Source organism: Pecten maximus, chromosome 4 (genome assembly GCF_902652985.1).
Source record: "Pecten maximus chromosome 4, xPecMax1.1, whole genome shotgun sequence".
Classification (NCBI taxonomy): Eukaryota; Metazoa; Mollusca; class Bivalvia; order Pectinida; family Pectinidae; genus Pecten; species Pecten maximus.
The window spans coordinates 49089890-49110761 of record NC_047018.1 but is presented as its reverse complement, the minus strand read 5'-3'; the positions used below and the strand labels follow the sequence as shown (position 1 = coordinate 49110761).

Below are 20872 nucleotides of genomic sequence, written 5' to 3'. Positions count from 1 at the left end.
TATATATTTTTTTTTAAATATTTTGTTTTAAAATTAATATATTACTTATTACAAAAGGTATTATAGAAAATTATTTTACAAAATTCAAGAGTTACCAGGATTTGACTATCACAATTTTACAAAAAAAATCAACGAAATGTGCACACATGGACAAATTAGTAAACTTTCAAATATCTTTGCCTCAATTACCATAACGACACATTGACAAAATTAAAGAATAATCCAGATGTAATTATCACAATTTTACAAAAAAACAAGTCTTATTTGAATGTCATCTCTGCACAGGTAACATACAGTTGCACAGGGACTGGTGTAAACAATTTGCAATCTATGTTTAGATTTTTAAGCAGAACAAAAATATTTACATAGGACGCGCCTTCTAATTGCAAGCCTCATAGCACAGTGAAGTTACCTCTGTGTTCTACTAGAGAAAAACTTTATTTTAAAACTAAGAATATAGTTTTCGTTTCATATTGAAGAACTGTTTAAGCCATTAAGATGTTTTTGAAACACCATTTTTCACAGTTTCACTTACTTGGTACACTTGCAGTTGTGAGATAGTTTAATAATATATTAACAAGAAGTATAAAAAAATTGAAGTTACCCTGCCGATGTGTACAAATGTAAGAGAATGGTAGTTGAGAAACAAGACTGTCTGTCCTGTCGTTGTCTCTTTGAAAAGACTTTTTACCCTCATTTCTGTGGATGGCATGCGACGTTTATTCCTTGTTTATTCATTAAGAAGTCACCAACTACTACACCATTATCTCGCCTCAAAATGACCCTGGCTCACAGGGCGACTTATCGACATAATTTGTTTGTGATCGATCATTGTTTACTATAACATGGACATTTTGAAGATTTACCACTGACTTCAATGATTGGTAAATGAACAATGCAACTGGTAAATTGAAATAAAAATGCATTGATTTCGTTTGGTTTGGTTTATTTTGTTTAACGTCCTATTAACAGCTAAGGTCATTTAAGGATGGCCTCCTGTGCGTGCGACATGCATGCGTGTGGTGAGTGCGTATGTGTGTTTTGGGAGGCTGCGGTATGTTCGTGTTAAGTCTCCTTGTGATAGGCCGGAACTTTTGCCGATTTATAGTGCTACCTCACAAAAACTTACTGCCGAAGAGACCCAGCAGCACACCACACCCGGTCACATTATACTGACAACGGGCGAACAAGTCGTCCCACTCCGTGTATGCTGAGCACTAAGCAGGAGTAGCAACTACCATTTTTAAAGACTCTGATATGTCTCGGCCAGGGGACAGAACCCAAAGCCTCACAGGGGCGAACGCTCAACTAAAGGCCAAAAGTGGGGCATTGTCAAGGGAGACATTATGAAGAAGAAAGCTGTTAAGAAAGAGAAAAGATAAGATCCCAAATTTAGTCGCCTCTTACGATCTTGCAATGGGGGCAGCAGGTACAATTCTTACGCCTTACCTGCAGGGCAAAAACATGCATGAAGAAATATTTTAAAACATAGCAAGATGCTTTAAAAATATACACAATTTCCTTTGTTTTAGTTAATATTTTTGCAAACAGTTCCCTTCCTGTTCATGATCAATCAATAATTGATAATCGATCGTTTAACAAATGGTGATAATCGATCATTAACTTAATTCCCATCACTAATTATAAGAAGTTGCAAAATTTTCAAATACAAAAAAAATGTGATAATTTGCTGGACATGGACCACTTACACAGAAACTGAAACTGACTTTGAACTACGCGGGAAGTCTGTAAATATCATTTATTAAAATGGCAAAAGCAAAAATTTGTATTATTTTTCTACTGGGATATACAAAAACGGAAATTTCCTCGTGTAATTAACATCTTCCTCTAAGATTTATATTTGGACGAGCCATTTCCCATCAAATCATGGAGATTCATATCTGAACGAATAAATCCATATTTTTCGAGGACATTGGTCCTTTAGATATTGTCCGATTGCAATGAAATGCAAGTATATCTATGGACACCGGTCATTCTTGTAAACTCACATTCACATCTAAATAAAATGACCACTAGTAACTGGCCTCTGATTGGTTAAAATTTCGATATTGTGGGATTTTGATGAAACTTGATAATGATACAGGTACAGTATATGACACATGTCCCGCTCATAACCTCACCTTCACATTTAACAAAGTGGTTGCCATTTTCTGGCCTTTGATTAGTCCAAATTTTGATCTTGTCCAATTTCAGTATAATTTGGTATGTAGGTACATCATGGCATGCCGGTCACTCTTGTAATCTTTTATATTTCTAAAATGAAATAATTCCTTCCATTTATATTTCGATTTCATAAGAGCATTCTTGAAAGTACGAAACGGGCGTTAATATAGTGCTAGGTGCTGACACTCGAGAAAGTGTTCGTTTTCTCGGTGTCTTTGCAATAGTTTACAACAATTGTCATATGAGAGATCGCGACCTCAGGAGGATAATATTTATCTCTATATGTTCCCTTTTGGCATTGTTTTTATATAGGCTACTTCTGAAGGGCTGGATTGACCAGGACAAGGGATATCGACTTTAAGTTAATTTCAATTTAGCCAGTATTTAACTGGTCACTTGATTTTTTTATGAAATATAGAATAGCGAGACTGAATGTTCGACAGTTTTGAAAATGTCTTAATTATCTGTTAAATAGAACAACATCTTTTCGAATCACAACAACAAATCTCTACATCTTTTATGCTTCTTGTTTTTGTAGGTTGTGGTACTGGGAGGTTTGGTGAAGCATGTTCTTTGATTTGTCCCGTGACGTGTAAAGACTTCGTGTGTCATCACGAAACCGGCCATTGCCTAGGTAAACGGTGATGTTGTTTGTTTGTTTGTTTTTTGTTTAACGTCCTATTAACAGCCAGGGTCATTTAAGGACGTGCCAGGTTTTGGAGGTGGAGGAAAGCCGGAGTACCCGGAGAAAAACCACCGGCCTACGGTCAGCACCTGGCAACTGCCCCACGTAGGTTTCGAACTCGCAACCCAGAAGTGGAGGGCTAGTATTAAAGTGTCGGGACACCTTAACCACTCGGCCACCGCGGCCCCTAAACGGTGATGTAACAGTAGTATAATGACATCAGAAAGCAAGTATACACCGAAAGGCATGTATACATTTTCTTTACCATACTGCTAGCGTTATATCTGGTACTGTACTATACGCAAGTGCTACAAATGATGATGATATTTAACACGATTTAAGTATAGTGCTACTTTTCTATATAGATTGCTATCCTGGAAAGTATGGAGTTGTGTGTGGTGCTAATTGTCCAGACACATGTACGGACAACATCTGTAGTAAGGACGACGGACACTGCCTAACCGATGGTGGGTACATGTGTAGATGTGAATCGTTCATAGCTTGCCCAGCTTGATCATGCGGTCAGTAATATATATAAAACAAATGGTGTTTAAATAAAATAAGAATCTGAACATGACTATCAAAAATGTGTGAAATAACGATTTTAGTAGAAGTGACACAACATTGACTTTTTAGATAAACAAAAACTATTGCATTGAAATCCATTTTTGTTTTCTTTAAAACGGTTCCATGTATCAAACAAATAAAGATATGTTTGTTATTTCTCGCAAAGTAATTATATTCAATTATATTCAAGTTTTTAGTTAAAGATATGAATACTTGTCTGTTGTGTTAATACAAGAGAACCTTCGAGAGATAACACCTTTTGATATTTTCTTTATTGTTTATATCTTTCGATTGTGAATTGAACGTTATTTTATTTTATACTATTGAATTTTTCAAAGGTTTTCCCATAGCATGTAAGTGTTAAATTGCGTATGCATTCATTGGCCATATCCACAAAGGTAAAAAAAACTTTGTTTATGCGACTTAAATTATCTTTCGGTCACGTGTTTCCCTAGTAAAACAAACGTGTTAACAACACTGATCGACCTTCAGCGATAACAAAACAGCGCATTGTGGCACCAATCAGCATTCTCTGTTAGAAAATTCAAACTTTGATACACATGTCATGTTATTATCAACCTGCAATAATCGCTTCAAAAACATTATTTTATTACAGCCGATTCGAACCTGAATTTAATAGCTGTTATGGCTGTTGGTTATGGGTTGTTTTTAGCTGCATTGATCGCAATAGCAGTTCTGATATACCATCTACGGTAAGCATTCAAGTTTAGTTTAAACATATCCCTTACATAGAATAAAGCAAATATATCAAAAGTAAAAAATTGCTGTCACATCGGTAAATATTTGGAAACAGCAGATGCTTTTGATATTCAGAACGCTACAGTGCGTGAAACCAAAATGTCGTCAAACTTGTTTAATAATCGCTCTAACAAATAATTCGTTATTTAATATTGTGATCACCTGTTAAGTTACAAAGATATACAAGCTTAACAATAATAAAAAAAATCTGTACGTTTTATATAGCAGTATAGATACGTCTTACGTTCAACGGCAGAGCTTTTAACTGTCTCTTGCTGTTCAGGGGCGGCGCATTTTTATATACAGTACTACTTTCTATTTGTAGAAAAAGACAAAGCAGAATGAAGTCGTCAGATAAGGAAAAAGGTACGGAAGGAAAAGGGCAAAGTGTTAAAATAAAGATCTTTAGGACACTGGTTATTCGGTCCATTGAACATATTAGTTGTTTGTTTAATTACCTGTACAATGTTTATTTCTGTGATTGTGACATTTCTATTGGATCATTATGTTTCATAAATCAATTACTTTATCAGTGTCCATGATGCCCTGCCCTGCAGGTAGGGCGTAAGAATTGTACCTGCTGCCCCCATTGCATGATCGTAAGAGGCGACTTAATTTGGGATCTTATCTTAACAACTTTCTTCTTCCTAGTGTATCCCTTGACAATGCCTCACTTTTGGCCTTTAGTTGAGCGTTCGCCGCTGTGAGGAAGGCTTTGGATTCTGTCCCCTAGCCGAGACATACCAGAGTCTTTTAAATGGTAGTTGCTACTCGTGCTTAGCGCTCAGCATATTTGTAGTAAGATAAGGGTTTTGAGGATTATTAATGCAATGGTTCTATTTTTATAACCAGTGTCATTTACTTGCCTGAAGTACCTCTATGACAAGACTCGTTTCAGATTTATTTTTAAATTGTGTTGCCTTGTTAACCAAATCACTATATACACATTTTGTGTATTTGCTAATAATTTATCACTCCTTAGATACGTTTTTTTCCAAAATTGCCCTAATATTTAAGGCTTCGGGAGTTTCCAAACCATTATTGCAACAACGGAGGCTTCAAATTGTCAAAATTAAGAAATTGGTCTCAAATGAAAGGCAGTAGGGGCCTTAAAGTCAGCCCATGGCTTAACGGTCTAGTTGTTTAAAGGATAATCATCATAATTTATGATCAAAACATAAAAATTACAAGTTTAAAAAGGTAAAGTTTGGTTTGGTTTGGTTTATTTTGGCGACTTATCGACATGATTTGTTTGTGATCGATCATTGTTTACTATAACATGGACATTGTCAAGATTTACCACTGACTTCAATGAAATGAACAATGCCACTGGTAAATTGAAATAAAAATGCATTGATTTGGTTTGGTTTGGTTTATTTTGTTTAACGTCCTATTAACATCTAAGGTCATTTAAGGACGGCCTCCCGTGCGTGCGACATGTATGAGTGTGGTGAGTGCGTATGTGTGTTTTGGGAGGCTGCGGTATGTTCGTGTTAAGTCTCCTTGTGATAGGTCGGAACTTTTGCCGATTTAAAGTGCTATCTCACTGAAGCATACTGCCGAAGACACCCAGCAGCACACCCCACCCGGTCACATTATACTAACAACGGGCGAACCAGTCGTCCCACTGCTTGTATGCTGAGCGCTAAGCAGAAGCAGCAACTACCATTTTTAAAGACTCTGGTATGTCTCGGCCAGGGGACAGAACCCAAAGCCTTCCTCACAGCGGCGAACGCTCAACTAAAGGCCAAAAGTGAGGCATTGTCAAGGTAGACATTAGGAAGAAGAAAGTTATTCAGAAAGAAGAGAAAAGATAAGATTCTAAGTTTAGTCGCCTCTTACGATCATGCAATGGGGGCAGCAGTTACAATTCCTACGCCCTACCTGCAGGGCGGAAAACGGTACAGAACAACCGGGTATTTTGCAGCTTGTGCGAGATACTCCTATTTTAGCTTCAGATATTTTGAATAATAATGGCCATCTGAGAAATTCGTTTTTTTATTTCTATCATTTGGTTAAACATTGATAGTGTCAGTGTCTTAATGTTTATTATCTATTTGTTTATTCTATATTTCATCCGATTCATGTTTGCCTTTTCAGAACAATCCGTCCCGGATACCGGTTATACATCTATTACCCATCGTCAAGAGGAGACTCCCCATGTCTATGAAATGGTGTTCACCTAGTTCAAAAGCCGTCAAGTTAAATCCAATCATTCAATATCGTTGATGAAGAACTCTATGCAACTGTGATCAGTTGATAATGACAGAAAAAAATACAATTGTTATAATTGTAATTGAAAGACGTGACATTCGAAGGAACTTAAATCATTTTCACATAAGATATTCGGAGAGGGAAGAAATGGTTCATATAATTATTTAAAAAAAAAAAAAAAATTGATTAACATCATGGTCCGCTTTGGGCGTCTACTATAGTGAATATGGTCTCCCTATTGCATAAACGAACTCACTTTTGTAACATTAACGCGCATGTTTAGAAAAGAAGAAAAAAGCTAAAAAGCGCATGTCTAGGCGACTTTAATAACTTTCCGGTATTTCTTCGTGTACATTGGATGGACTTTTTCATACTGATTATGTATTAGTTGAAAGGGAGATAGATTGATATACGTATATTTTTATAAAGCAGAGCATTAATATCTGACGCACATTTGGTTCAATAATTGTATATTGTCTGTTTATTTAATGTTATTATAATCAATATCCATACATAGTGACTCAAGCGAGCGAGATGTTCCAACGTTTTTCATGTATGTAAGCATGTCAACACCCGTTTGTCTGAATTTAGACAATATAGAATTCCCATGAGATAAAAACAAACAGCGTTGCATATTGTTGATTTTTCTGAATACGATTTTGAGCCACGGACAGTGAACGGGTACAATGTTTTATGCCCCTCCACATATATCAAGAATAACTCCCGACAAGTATATGAAATTGAAATGGCCATCCACCAGGGTGACATTTAAATTTATTACTGAGAAAGCCACCTAGTGGCTTCTAACATGAAATATTTGTTTATGATTGCAAAGTAGTTGCACCCATACAATAATGGCAACTACAATCAATATCAAAATGTAGATAAAAACATGGAAGAACCTATGCTAGCCTTAGTGGGGTTGACATAAAAACCGCCACAAAGACCTTCATGGTATACAATATGTTTTCTCCTTTCTTCATATGGTATTTATATGTTTTTTTCTGATTATCATTTTAAACACAGTAGAACATTTTCACTTATGAATCAACACATAAGGCATTTAGCATCATTGACGAGTCCTACAGTTAAGTAACGAAGTGTATGATGCAGTTCAATGTATTGTTGAATCTACGGTATCTAACTAGATTTGTACTGACATAAATGTAGGTGCTAACATCTGTACCCGTGTTTCTATTGATGCAAAGATTTCAGACATGAACATACTTATATATTCTTATATAATGTATATGATCTATATAGCTAATATTTTAATTTGTTGTTGCTTATCGTTTTTTACCTTTCACCTATTGAATGTTTTGTATGCGAGAATTAGAAAATAAATATCAAAGGATCTATTTAAATTAACACATTGTAATTTAATGAAGGACACTAATCGTTTTCGTTGCATATATCATATCATCGGTTGTTTTACAGGCAAACCTCGCGAAAATGGACTGCATCATCAACACGTTCAATAGTGTGCTCTGCGTGGTTGTGTAAAACTTCTTTTTAAGATACATATTGTATTTGCTCTTGAGCCTCTCTACTTACCCAATGTAACATAATGTATATCATAAATGTTTGATGAACGATGTTCTGTATTATGGATTTTTATTGGATTAATACACAGATCATAATTTCCTGATTTAGTTTATTGTTTTTTTTAGAATTATTGCGTTTGTAATTTCAACATAGTATGTTTGACGCATTCCAGAAAGCAAATATCATAGAATAAGTTTATGAAAGGCTACAAAACCTAAGTATCGATAAGACGTACTAGCGCTAGAATGCCAAAGATTCAGTTGTTATTTTACAGATAGTGTTTGGTGCTATATTTTATAAATAATAAACGTTATATTTTTACATAGGACATGTCATTACCTACCAAGCCAAAAACAAGCTTCAGTTGTGTTGTCATGTAAGATCGTGCCAAAGAGACCATTTCACTATCTTGAACACCCTGCCTCAATCTGAATCAAGTTCTACTATTATGCCTCGACTTATTCTGGTAGGCTCACATACATGTGCATATAGTAATATTTCAGACCCCATTTTCAGATACATGTTATTGTATTATGTCACATTAGTTTAAATTGGTTTTATAAACGTCTACACACGTATTATCATTTGTATTTAAATAGAGGTAAAGAGGTATCGCGGCAAAAGAGCGACTTTTATGTACTTTTTATGAACACTTTCTAATGAGTTTTCAAAATCTATTCAAAAGTAATATTATCTCTTTTGTGGTTCGATCTTGCAAATTTTTCGCAAATACCACCAGCTAATATCAATTACCCGTCTTAATTTTGCGCATGAATCAAATGTTGGTTACACAACAAACGCACGGAGTCCGATTGATGCAGCAACGAGACGGAAGATATTCAGGACAGAAAATGTCATAATTTGGTAAATTACCTTTTATTTTTTGCTGTTCGTGTTGCAAAGGATGACTATTTAGACCTGTCTACTGTATACACAGAGTGATAACATGCAATTAATTAACCTGGAAGTTTGTTTATGTAAAACAAAACCTTACCGCCCCTGCATTGGTCACTTAGATATTTCAGTGATATTTTCCTATGTTGGGATCAGCCAATCAACAATGTATTACAGTCAGAACATTTAGCTTTCTTGGTTTGAAAGATGATTCAAAGCAAATTCAGTTTGAAAACAAGTCAAATGTCTTCCGAATTCCTCCAAGGGTCCCATCCCTCTTTCTCTTGAGGAGTATTTTGTTGAACTTGTTCAAGTAGTTAGAACACTTTAATTTAGTGTGATGAAGTACACTTTTTAACCTTATTACTCAGTAGCATTGCTGTCCTTGATGAATTAACGTAACAATCTATTGAAAATTCAAGGTATCATGTATTTATTTCCCTTGTTATCTCGATCTGATTTTATTTAAAACAACTATATATATATATATATATATGCATATGTGTTCGCTTGTTTATCTGATGCAAAATTAATGGTACAGCTGGTACATGACCTATCGTATGGTATGTAGAACAGAATGTTCAAACTTAGGTAATCAGGTTTCAAAGTGTCTTTTCAAGTTCGGGATGTTATTGGTTATCATATCTGATGCAATACGGCCGACAACACATCATCGACAATGATATAACACTTCTACAGTGTCGATTTCCCGATAGTCTCGGTTTCTACAGAAACATTTTTGCCAAGAAACCTCTGCTTGTTACTTCGGTTACAGCCCTACCTGCAGATAAATCATGTATATTTACATTTGGATGGCAAAAGCCAGGATATAAACAAACTAAACAAATTTGCAGTCTATGAGAGTATAACTGACACCCAAATCGTGACACCTTTCTATGCATAACTGACACCCAAATCGTGCATTCAGGTGTTATTCATACGCGACCGGATGTACGGACCGGATCCCCCGGAACTATTTGCAACCAATGTAAACAAATGGCATCTTATCATTGCTCATCATGCTATCAGATAGAGTACGAGACCAGAAAACAAATTCTTAAAATGTAAAACGAAAATAAAGGTAAGAATGGTTAACAATCACGAAAATGGAAATCAAAAAAGATTTAATAAACAAGAAATAAAAATATTCCAAACACATAAAAACTAAATGGATTCTAGTCAATATCCAATGAAAATACTTGTAACAGTCCTACAAAAAAGGGAATTATCGTCTGCTTCAAAATTCCTGCAGCAATGTCAGAATATCCTAATTTCAATATTGAGTTACCCGATTTTTTATCGGATGATCCTGAATTTTCATCAAGTGGGGATGATGAGCTGAGCACCATTGATGTTCTTTGTCTGGCAAGTACAAATGCAAGTTCCCGAAATGGGAAAGACTACGAGGAAAAACTTAAGCAACCTGCCATAGCAGACATGCCGCCGCCGGGAACTCCGTGTTCAACTTCATCTGGAAAAGTTAAACGTTTCAAACCCATGGCACAAGAAGATGTCGACAAAATATTGGAGGCGAGAGAGGCTCCTTCGACAAAGAAAAGCACTCTGTGGGGTCTAAACATTTTCCAAGGTACGACTATGAAAAATTATAGATTTTCTATCTACCTAATAAGCAATGCCCTGTGCCAGCTGGCCTATGGGACGAGGTCTACTTTGAAGACTGCGTCATGTCATGTAATTCTTTTCTGTATTAAATACAAAAAAAACGACCAAAACAAATCATTGTTGCATTAATTTAAGCAATCAAAAACTGTTTTAATCGTTACACAACTGATATGATTTGTAGACTCGAACGATGCATATTTTTGTTCAGCCTGGAACAAAGAGAGAAATGGGGGCGAAGTCAAATTCCAGTGTGTAACTGCCGAAGACCTTGCAGAAAAACTTACGTTTTTTTTACTGTGAAGCAACACCTAAATCGGCCTCTGAAGAATCAGAGCCAGCGATCTACCACAGAAATTCATTGATCAGCATAAGGGCCGCATTAAACAGACACTTGGCATCGTGTAACCGTAACATTGACATAGTTAGGGATAAGGAATTTAAAAGAGCGAATGGTGTATTGGATAGGTTACTGAAGGAAAGAATGAGATCAGGCCAATCGAAACCTACACAGCATAAAACAATTATTGAGGGGGCAGATTTGATAAAAATTTCAACATACCTGGAAGGTGCTGTAGTGTCTCCAATAATCCTCCGTGAGTGTGTATGGCATCACTTATCCTTGAATTTTATCACACGAGGAATGGAATTTCACCACCAGTTGAACACCGACTCTTTTGAATTCCACACAGATGATTCCGGAGAATATGTTACAATTAAACATGAAACAAAACAAAAGAATCTCCAGGGTGGTTTGTCGTCATCAGAATGCAGCTCTGGGAAACGGATGTATGCCACGGGTACGAACGATTGTCCTATCCGGATGCTTAAATTACTCCTGGAGAAAACTGATAAATCCGCCACAAGTTTATTCAACCAGTATAACAGGGATGCTTTAGGAAATCCAGTACATGCAGCAATCTGGTTCACATCAAAACCCCTATCGAAGCGTTCATTTGCACGTATGTTGACAGATATTTGTTCCGGGGCCAAAGTGGAAAATCATTACACACCACATTGTTTGCACGCCACCGCCATCCAGTGTTTGAATGACAAAAATTTTGAAACCCGACACATCATGTTTATGTCAAATCATAAGAACGAGGCTTCTCTCCGGTCGTACAATAGAACAGTTTCTTCTTCACAAAAGAAAGCATTAAGTAGTGCATTATCGTGTCTAACGCATCCTAAACTTGAAACAGCCATGGTACCCGTCACAAGCAACTTTGTCGCTGAAGCTCGTCCAACTCGCTCGGCCACTGTCACCTCTCTCATTGGTCGTATCCCTGACAACGGTGCTGTTGTAGCTACTACAAACTGTAATCAGGTTTCCATGCAATCAAAGAACATGTTTACACCTGGTTTTTTGGCGAATTCCACTTTCTCCTACTGCACATTCAACTTTCATAGCTAAACTCTGCCCATGTTGTCAGCCGTTGCGTACGCGTGGTGACGGGTGAAATTTCCATCCGCATAATTGTTCCGGATGGTAAATTAAAAAAAAAAACAATCCGAAATCGTTAACAAACTGAATAATTCATCCATATATTCTGAAATACTGACTACCAATATTATTGATATTGTTAATAAACTATCTGATGATGTTTTCAGTATTTTTTTAATTATTTCCACGCACTATTTTTTTTTATTTTTTTTTGCCAATCAGCACGTGAATCACAATAGGCTGTTCAATTTGTTGACCTATGACAATGGAAACGTCGGTAAAAGTAAGATTTTAAATTATAATGAAAATTAAAGTTTAAATCGAAAAGAAACTAATATAGAAAACGTAAATATAAGCATTTAACTGTCTTTTTATGGATTATATGGTCTATATAGATCATATAATCCATAAAAAGACAGTTTAATGCTTAAATACTGAAAAGACGCTGTAAAACTACATTGATTTTTCCACATAAAACTTGTATGTACGTTTACTGCTTTTATGTTTAATCTACCTTACTTGACATATATATATATTGGTACCGACACATTACTTTGTAGAATTGCCTTTAAGTTAATTTCTGGATATCTAAATTTAATGTAACTACTAATTTAAGTACATACACACAAAATGACAACTCTTTATCGACCAATGTATGTGCATATGAAAATCATGAATTTCCATTCATCTAAATTCTAACGCATAATTATGTTTATAACCGGTGACGATTAATATAGCCTAGGTCTTGTCCTTTCGCCATTAATTAGTTCACACCAACTAATTGTGTAATTGACTCAGCAAAGAAGTAATCACTGTAATCAAGGAGGGGTCAGGGTTCAGAAGCTTTTGCATTAGGGAGCGTTGCTCGTGTGTTTTTAAGAAATTTTATTAACATAAAAACAAAATCATCACACAAACAGAAAACCAGTTTAACTTAATATAACATCAAATGTAGGAATTACTTAAGTAAGAAACGTATTACAAGAAAGTACAATATTACAAGATTACACATGACATTACAAAGGAAGTTTAGTTACAAGTTATTCTCCTGGATAGATAATAAAATACCTGCAGTGCACCAATACTCTGAGAACAATTTCTGGGGGAAACGGGTAAAATCAGATTGCATACGCATAGTTACATTATTGAGAAATTGGCATACAAGTGTTTTCAGAAGTAAGAGACTTTTTGTATAATTTCCTGGAGCAACAGGTTTACCAAATTGACAATAGGGATTCTGCCACCAAATACAAGACAGTGACTTTACTTTTAGAGTAAGACTTAACGGGAGCATTGAAACGGCAAAGTATCACTACGGACCTTTTTATCCTTTTGATAACATCTGTGGAATGATTTCAATACCATCACAAAACGTACATTTTTTGGATGAATCAATTCCAAATCTATGCATCCGGCAATTAATTAAGTAAAATATCATAAACAATTTTAAACACAACATCCCTTGAGCGGGTATCTCAAAACTTGTTAGAAACATTAAGGAAAACTCGACCAAAGTATGCTAATGGAAAAATTGTGTTACAGTCGACAACATCTTTTAAAAATTCCAAATTGTTGACACTTCAAAATTACCATCTTAAAAATCATATTTATATTTCTTAAACAGTTTGAAAATACATGTATAAAAAGGAGGACACCAATCACCATGAGGAAAGTTATTATCGAATGTTTAAAAAATCACAAAATTCCATGGACAGTCAATACATTGTACTATACCTCAACTTGGCTTCAGACTGCTCACAGAAATAGACTTAGTTAAACCTTTATATTTACTATAGCAAGTCCACAATAGAGGGTGAAGCATAGGCGCGCGCAAGTGGCACCAACTTCCAAAGGAATCTAAACAGAACTCTTCGAAAAAGTACTAAATGATGTCTCCACATTGTGAGAATAGTATCAACACACCAAATTTTGCTACAAGCAGCGACCATTATAATATTCAAAGATATTAAAGATAAATATCGTATTTTCGATCCAAGGTCCATGAGAATTTCTTAAGAATCGTTAGGAGGGATGTTATTCCCAACCCAAATCCCACAAACTGTATGTTTCTCTATCCAGCTAATACCAAAAGGATTATCAGAATGAGATTTCCACTTCCCCAGCCAAATACCCTTAAATGTATGCCTATTTGATTTAGCCCCTGACGCTCTGTCGTATAAATCAATAAATCACACAATAAAAACAGTTTTTGAATAGAGGGATCAGTGCAGCAAATGCAAGTGCTATCACCAGCATATAGGTTTGTTTTGTTTTATTTTCTTTCTTTTGCAGACTTCGAGGAACCTGGAGGTTTTATACCAATAATATCAGGATCATCACGATTTTTTTAGGAAAAGGTTCCAATACAAAAACTTACAAAAGGAGAGAAAGACTACAACCTTGCCGTACACCACGAGTGATTGGAAAGGGATGGAAAATAAACTCATATACAAAATAGGGCTAAAGTTAAACAATTGAATACTTTGAATAAAAACTTATAATTAACCGTATCAAAGACTTTCTCTTGGTCAGGAGATATAAATGCCAACCAACAATATTACGAAGTAGATGACAATTCTCAAATTTTGATCTACCCTTGATAGCGCAAGTCTGATCAATACCTACAAGTTTGTCTTTAACTTTATTCAATATTTTTGTAATAACTTTGAATAAAATCGGATAATCAATATGAAGGAGTGAAATGGGCCTCAAATTGTTCATATTAGACGAATCATCTTGATCTTTACATAATAAGGAATCATACAACAGATTTGGGTATCACTCAGTTCGCCCCTTTCGAAAATTTCATTATACAGTGAAACTAGCTGATCACTAAGTATATCAAAAAAGTAGATCAAAATCCCATAGTGAGACCATCACAATCAGGTGACTTATTGTTTCGCATATGCAACAAAATTTCATCCTTCTTGATAGGTCTCTGACACTGTAACACGTCGAGTTTGGATAATTTAAGGTCTTCACAAATACTATCAGCCAAATCAACATCGATTTCTTAAAATATAGGTAACAACCAACCAATTGAACAAATATGGTTTGAAAAAGCCCCTGTGTATAGAAAGTTGAGCCAAGGATAAAATGTCTGGCAGCCACTGATTGGCCAGTATGTTATGAAGCGAGAAAATAAATATGTAGACTGATAGGTAACTATCAATAAGAAATGTTGATATGATATAAATTTCGTAAGTCGGATTGATTTTTTCCCAAAAGTTCACATAATAATAGTAAACAGGTAAACATTTAAGATTTTTGAGAATTTTTACTGCGAAATTCACCCATTTTCAAAATGGCTACCCTGGAGAAAATTTGAGCTGAAGGACCCAACTTTTTTTTTGATTAAATGTTATATCAGACCCTAAACTTTTGTAATACACCATAATTGTCTTATTGAATTCAAGAATTTGAATCAAATACTCCAAAACCTTAACACTAAAGTCTATGGGAAAAGAATTTGTTGGTTGGTCCCTAAAAAGAAAGTAGGCAGAGTTCTACACAATATATGAATAAACGGCCTCATCATCGAGTAGGCTGACGTCCACATCGATATTAGCACAACAGTAACTGTGCTTTACAAAGTTCCAATACTAAGGTTTGAGGAGCCACCATATCCACCATCTCCCTGGAACCTTAGAACACCATGACCCGCTACAATCACCATGCGTCCTGCCAAATACATAGGGTCGCTGACACTCTACGAGAGGCACCTCATGATCACTGGTCAAGGTATACCACACTTGTCAGTATGACAAATCTCATCAACTGACCGGATATGAACCCAAGCTGTAGTTTCCGTGTCAAACACAGTTTTTCCGTATCGGCGATAATCAGCGTGTTGACACGTATATGGCTGTCTTTGTTCTGCATACAAGCATGCGCACACATCTTGTCCTCGCAGGTAAATGTTAAGTTAAAGTTTGGCGCGCGAAATTCAAATGTACAAACGTATATACAAGTTATCTAGTGATATGTAACATTCGGTAAAACGTTTGGAATAAAGATTATGAAATGCATCTAATTTGCCTTTAGAATTGTACACAGAAGATAAATAAGGTAAATCGATGGTCTCAATAAACTTTTCCTTACCTTTATCACTTTCCATTTTCAAAAGTAACTTGAGGGTTTCTCAGAAAAATCTAAAAAAAAAAAATAGCCCTAGACCTAATCATAGATCCCTTAAATTTCTCAGAGTGAAAGGCAAAGGTTTATAGCAAACGCTGTAGAATTGAACTGAAATGAACTCATTTTCTTCATTTTCTTTTGCTATACAAAGTGGTTGAGTAATAATAACTGATACGTATTCGTATATGCCTCCCACGTGTATTTTTGATAGCCAAAAGAAAATATAACAGTCAGGCGATACATGTATTGCTACTTTTATTCTAGATCATTTGAAAATCATTTTTCTACATCATTTATTACAGTACTGTCCATCTTTCGTACGATACAGGAAAAAAACACACGACACGATTGTTAACGTGTTTAGGGAATGATTTACTGTATTTTGTGTGAAAAGAAACCCCACCATTTCTAACAAAAAAAATAAGAAATTTAAATCAGAAAGTGCAAACGCCATAGCAACTTTCGTTGTAGTGTCCCAGACCTGTGACATCACAAGTTCGACGCGGTCGACGCAGCCCTATTGGATTTTATCGAGGAAAAACGAGATGCCATCTAATATATGTGACCTATCATGTATTTTAAAAAGTTGCAATCTCCTTGTCATAGTGATATACATGGATGTATATACACTGTATGTTTATAAACGACAAGTTTATTTACACAGTCACATTCTAACGCTGAAGTGCTGTGTAAGTAGCTCGTGACTTGTCAGCATTTTGAAACATTTGGCTGAGTTTATAGAGGGTAGAAAATACTAACAAAATGTTCCTATTGTGTTCAAAATACTATTTGAGGTCAGCCCGTGCCCTAGAAATGAGCCAAGTCGTTCCGGCTTCTCCAAGTTCAACATACCATATACCTATTTGTTTCACTAGGAGTTTCATATCTGAAAAAAAACAACAACAGGCATCTGTATCTGGTCAACATTTATTAGAAACAATATTAGCAACTACTCTTATTAAATCAGCAAGGTGTAACCCTTGAAGATAAATCGAAGTAATCTATACATGCCAAACCGATGCACATAGATAGCAATCGTCAGCTATCAAGGCCGTTTTTGGTCCATTTCTCATCTATTAATCATTGTCACACGACAAAAGAATATAATGCATTAATATGAAAGGATTCTAAACCAAAGCAAGTTACTGAAGTTTGTATGCATTGCATAGTTCAGTCGGATATAATCTAAATTCTATTAATTCTGATAATTAAATAAAGTTGTTTAGATGGTCTCGGTGATGCCTGAGTTGGCGTAGCCAAATTGTGTACCTTTGCTATCAACCGTCGGAATAACTCGGGAACGTTACGTATTAATGCTTCCGAAGAATACATTTATTTATTGATTTAACGGGTTCTACGTCCGTTATTACGGCTTCGCGGCCTTTCAGTTGACGTGAACATATAGGAAATTGAGTAGAGTGGGTACAGTATGGAGTAAAATGGGAAAGTGGGAAAGAAGAGAGGGGAGTCGTTTAGAAAACTTATGAAAAAACCACCACTTTATAGTTTGGTTTGGTTTATTTTGTTTAACGTCCTATTAACGGCTAAGGTCATTTAAGGACGGCCTCCCGTGCATGCGACATGCATGCGTGTGGTGAGTGCGTATGTGTGTTTCGGGAGGCTGCGGTATATTCGTATTAAGTCTCCTTGTGATAGGCCGGAACTCTTGCCGATTTATAGTGCTAACTCACTGAAGCATACTGCCGAAGACACCCAGCAGCACACCCCACCCGGTCACATTATACTGACAACGGGCGAACCAGTCGTTCCACTCCAAATATGCTGAGTGCTAAGCAGGAGTAGCAACTACCATTTTTAAAGACTCTGGTATGTCTCGGCCAGGGGACAGCACCCAAAGCCTTCCTCACAGCGGCGAACGCTAACGTAAAGGCCAAAGGTGAGACATTGTCAAGGGAGACATTAGGAAGAAGAAAGTTGTTAAGAAAGAATAGAAAAGATAAGATCCAAAGTTTAGTCGCCTCTTACGATCATGCAATGGGGGCAGCAGGTACGATTTTTACGCCCTACCCGCAGGGCAGACCACTTTATAGACAGCACGCTGAGGTCAAAGGTCATGCTGAGATGACCATCTGCAGTAGATCTTGTATCGACGTATCTCATATAGTAGAAGAGCGGAAGCTTCAAGTGTGCAGGATTCTAATTTGATTGAAAATAAACATAGATTATCTCATAAATCTTTCAATTTCTGATGCACGACTAGCGAACTGTCTATTATAATTCGGTAAGTGTGCGTGTCCGGTACCCCCGCATTTAATATTTACAGAGCGTGCGATACAATAACCAGACGTTAACATAGTGGCTTGAATTAGGCCACTGTCCCGGAACTCATATGTCTAGTCATTTTATAATACACCTTCTCCGGTCGTCTATTCACCGTAAGCAATGTACAATTCACTTCCCTTTTGAAAGGGAGTCGCCATTCAAATCAGAATGACGACAAAAAATATATTGTTAGAAAGATGTGTGATTTTGATCCTGTACTTCATGTTGAATGCTGTCAGATCTGAAAGTAAGTACTTGATATATATGAACTTTAACTATAGATATATCGGTATAGGTATATTAGCAAAACATTTCATCTGCCCAGGCTGTGTGTAACGACAATCAGATACATTGTCGGGAAAATATATTCTAATGAATTGTACATGTAGTTACTTGAAACTTATTAAATGTATCGTTTAAAGGGACATACCTTCGTTTGGACATCATAAACGTGCACACGTGCACACTTTCTATTGATAAAATATATGCTCGAATCAAAATTACATTTTTTCTGTATACGAGTTTTTGGGCCTACCAGTAATTAAAATAACCCCGAAATGTACAGAAAAATCGCGTTTCGTACACAAATACCGTCTGTCGTTGTGGTAATCAGTTATACGTCGGGTCGAGCTGAGAATTTATAAGATTTAATACTTGAAGTAATTTCGTTTCCCTTGAGAGTATAACTGTCATGTCAATGTCAAGATTACAACTTTTACTATTTTGGGAAAATACGCATTTCGCATTAAGTTTCATTCTGGCGACCTACACTTTATTCAAACGAGGGGAAGTCCCTTTAAATATTATAATATACTCTCTAAAGTGAATGATTTTTTTTACCTGCTTTAAGAATTCTAATCTAAAATCGATAAAACAATGTCAAATAATACATCTAGGGCGATGAAAATAGAACGAATAGGCATATCTACAAGCGTCTGACTTCTTATTGCAAAATTAAATAGAATATTTCCAAATGAGTTAATGATATCGACCATAGACCCTCGATGGTCTTCACCAACCTTCATCGCCCCAGTATTCCACAGGTTACAGAAATCGTGAACTAAAATTTGGATATCGTATCAATTCACACACGTAAGCATCGTAGGTGATACTATATGTCTCGTCACCAAAGTGTGGTGGTTATAAAGCAATATGAATAGTAATGAAAATATCAAATTCACTAAATTATTATTTGGGACCTGTATTCTCTTACGTTATGATTAGATAGCCATTTTTAAACGTGAACTGATGCTGCATGTGATATTCTTACGCCAACCATATGTATTTGAACACGAAGAAATACAAAGAAGTGAAATTATCGTATTGGAATTAAGGGTAAGTGAAAACTTATCTAATCCCATAGAGTTGAGGTTATTAAAAAGGTATGTCGAATTTATCATTATTTAAAATAAAATTCTAGAACTAGACATTCCTTTAAGAGTCATAATTTCAAGAAATATTTCATTTATTGCAGATAACGTCGCCAGGTCTAAACAGGCTGAACAAAGTAGTGATTACTTTGAACATGTAGCAAGTAGAGGTGTTGATGACTGTTTACAGACAAATCTAGAATCGAATTGCTGTGCACATACGCTGAATGGTTTCCAAAAGGCCTGGTGGCGTGTTGATCTGGGAGAACTGGTGACCATTAATAGGATCAAAATATACTACAGAGGTGAGTATAGTGTCTCATCTAAAATTGTTAATTCTCAATAATGTCACTTACATTGATTTAAATAATGTTGTTTACTTCATAAAACAGTGTGTGATCCTACATTATGTACTTATTTAAACTATAAACATAAATATGGACAATGTTTAATATATACTACAAAGACAGTTTGTAACATTGATACCATGATGCATGTTGAAAGGAACACTGAAAAACACGGACAAATATCCGTATGATCTCGAAAAATCTCCAGAAAACACTAAAAAGCTATAGATAGCAGACATCTCTCAAAACTATTCATCAGTCTGGTGTAAACTGCTGCAATTCTTGTGACATTCTTGCCCTTGTTTGTCGTATCGAGCTTGCAGAAAAAGTATTTTGTTAATTATTAGACAACTTCATTGTTGGGATCTGTTCTGTTAGGAGCCCATGGCGGCATTCTGATCTACAGATAAATTGGTCTGGTTTCCAGCCACCATCCAAATATTCATAAAATACTTTTGAACCCGAACTTGAACTTGAACAGAGTGAACTTGGCGAGTACGAAGATCAATAGCTACAACTGAATTGCTTGAGTTCCGTACGTGTTGTTGAAAACTCAAATATTCACTATCGTCACACTATCCATCAACAGCGTACATGTATTTATTTTTTATTTACAAAATAATAGAACGGAACAGCCAATGAAAAGATTTTGATGTCATATTTAATAGCATTATAGACTATTCCATGATAAAATTACACATTCCTACGCAAAAACAAGGACCACAATGTCAATTAATGTATCTTAACATTAGATGTTAATAGGACGTTAAACAAAATAAACCAAACCAAATGTATCTTAACACCGATGTGCATTAATCCATGG

The 20872-nt window shown here is 35.7% G+C and overlaps 1 protein-coding gene across 1 annotated transcript in view; it reads left to right on the top strand.

The window, feature by feature from the left end:
- The window catches only part of LOC117326606, an 87660-nt gene that overhangs the window by 38196 nt on the left and 28592 nt on the right, over nucleotides 1-20872 (top strand). Inside the window, exons 13-21 of the mRNA XM_033883364.1 lie at nucleotides 2723-2818; nucleotides 3235-3336; nucleotides 4053-4149; nucleotides 4521-4561; nucleotides 6296-6380; nucleotides 10057-10436; nucleotides 10774-11375; nucleotides 18480-18579; nucleotides 19807-20007. Coding sequence (XP_033739255.1) covers nucleotides 2723-2818; nucleotides 3235-3336; nucleotides 4053-4149; nucleotides 4521-4561; nucleotides 6296-6380; nucleotides 10057-10436; nucleotides 10774-11375; nucleotides 18480-18579; nucleotides 19807-20007 — 1704 coding nt within the window. The remainder of the gene's footprint in view (nucleotides 1-2722; nucleotides 2819-3234; nucleotides 3337-4052; nucleotides 4150-4520; nucleotides 4562-6295; nucleotides 6381-10056; nucleotides 10437-10773; nucleotides 11376-18479; nucleotides 18580-19806; nucleotides 20008-20872) is intronic.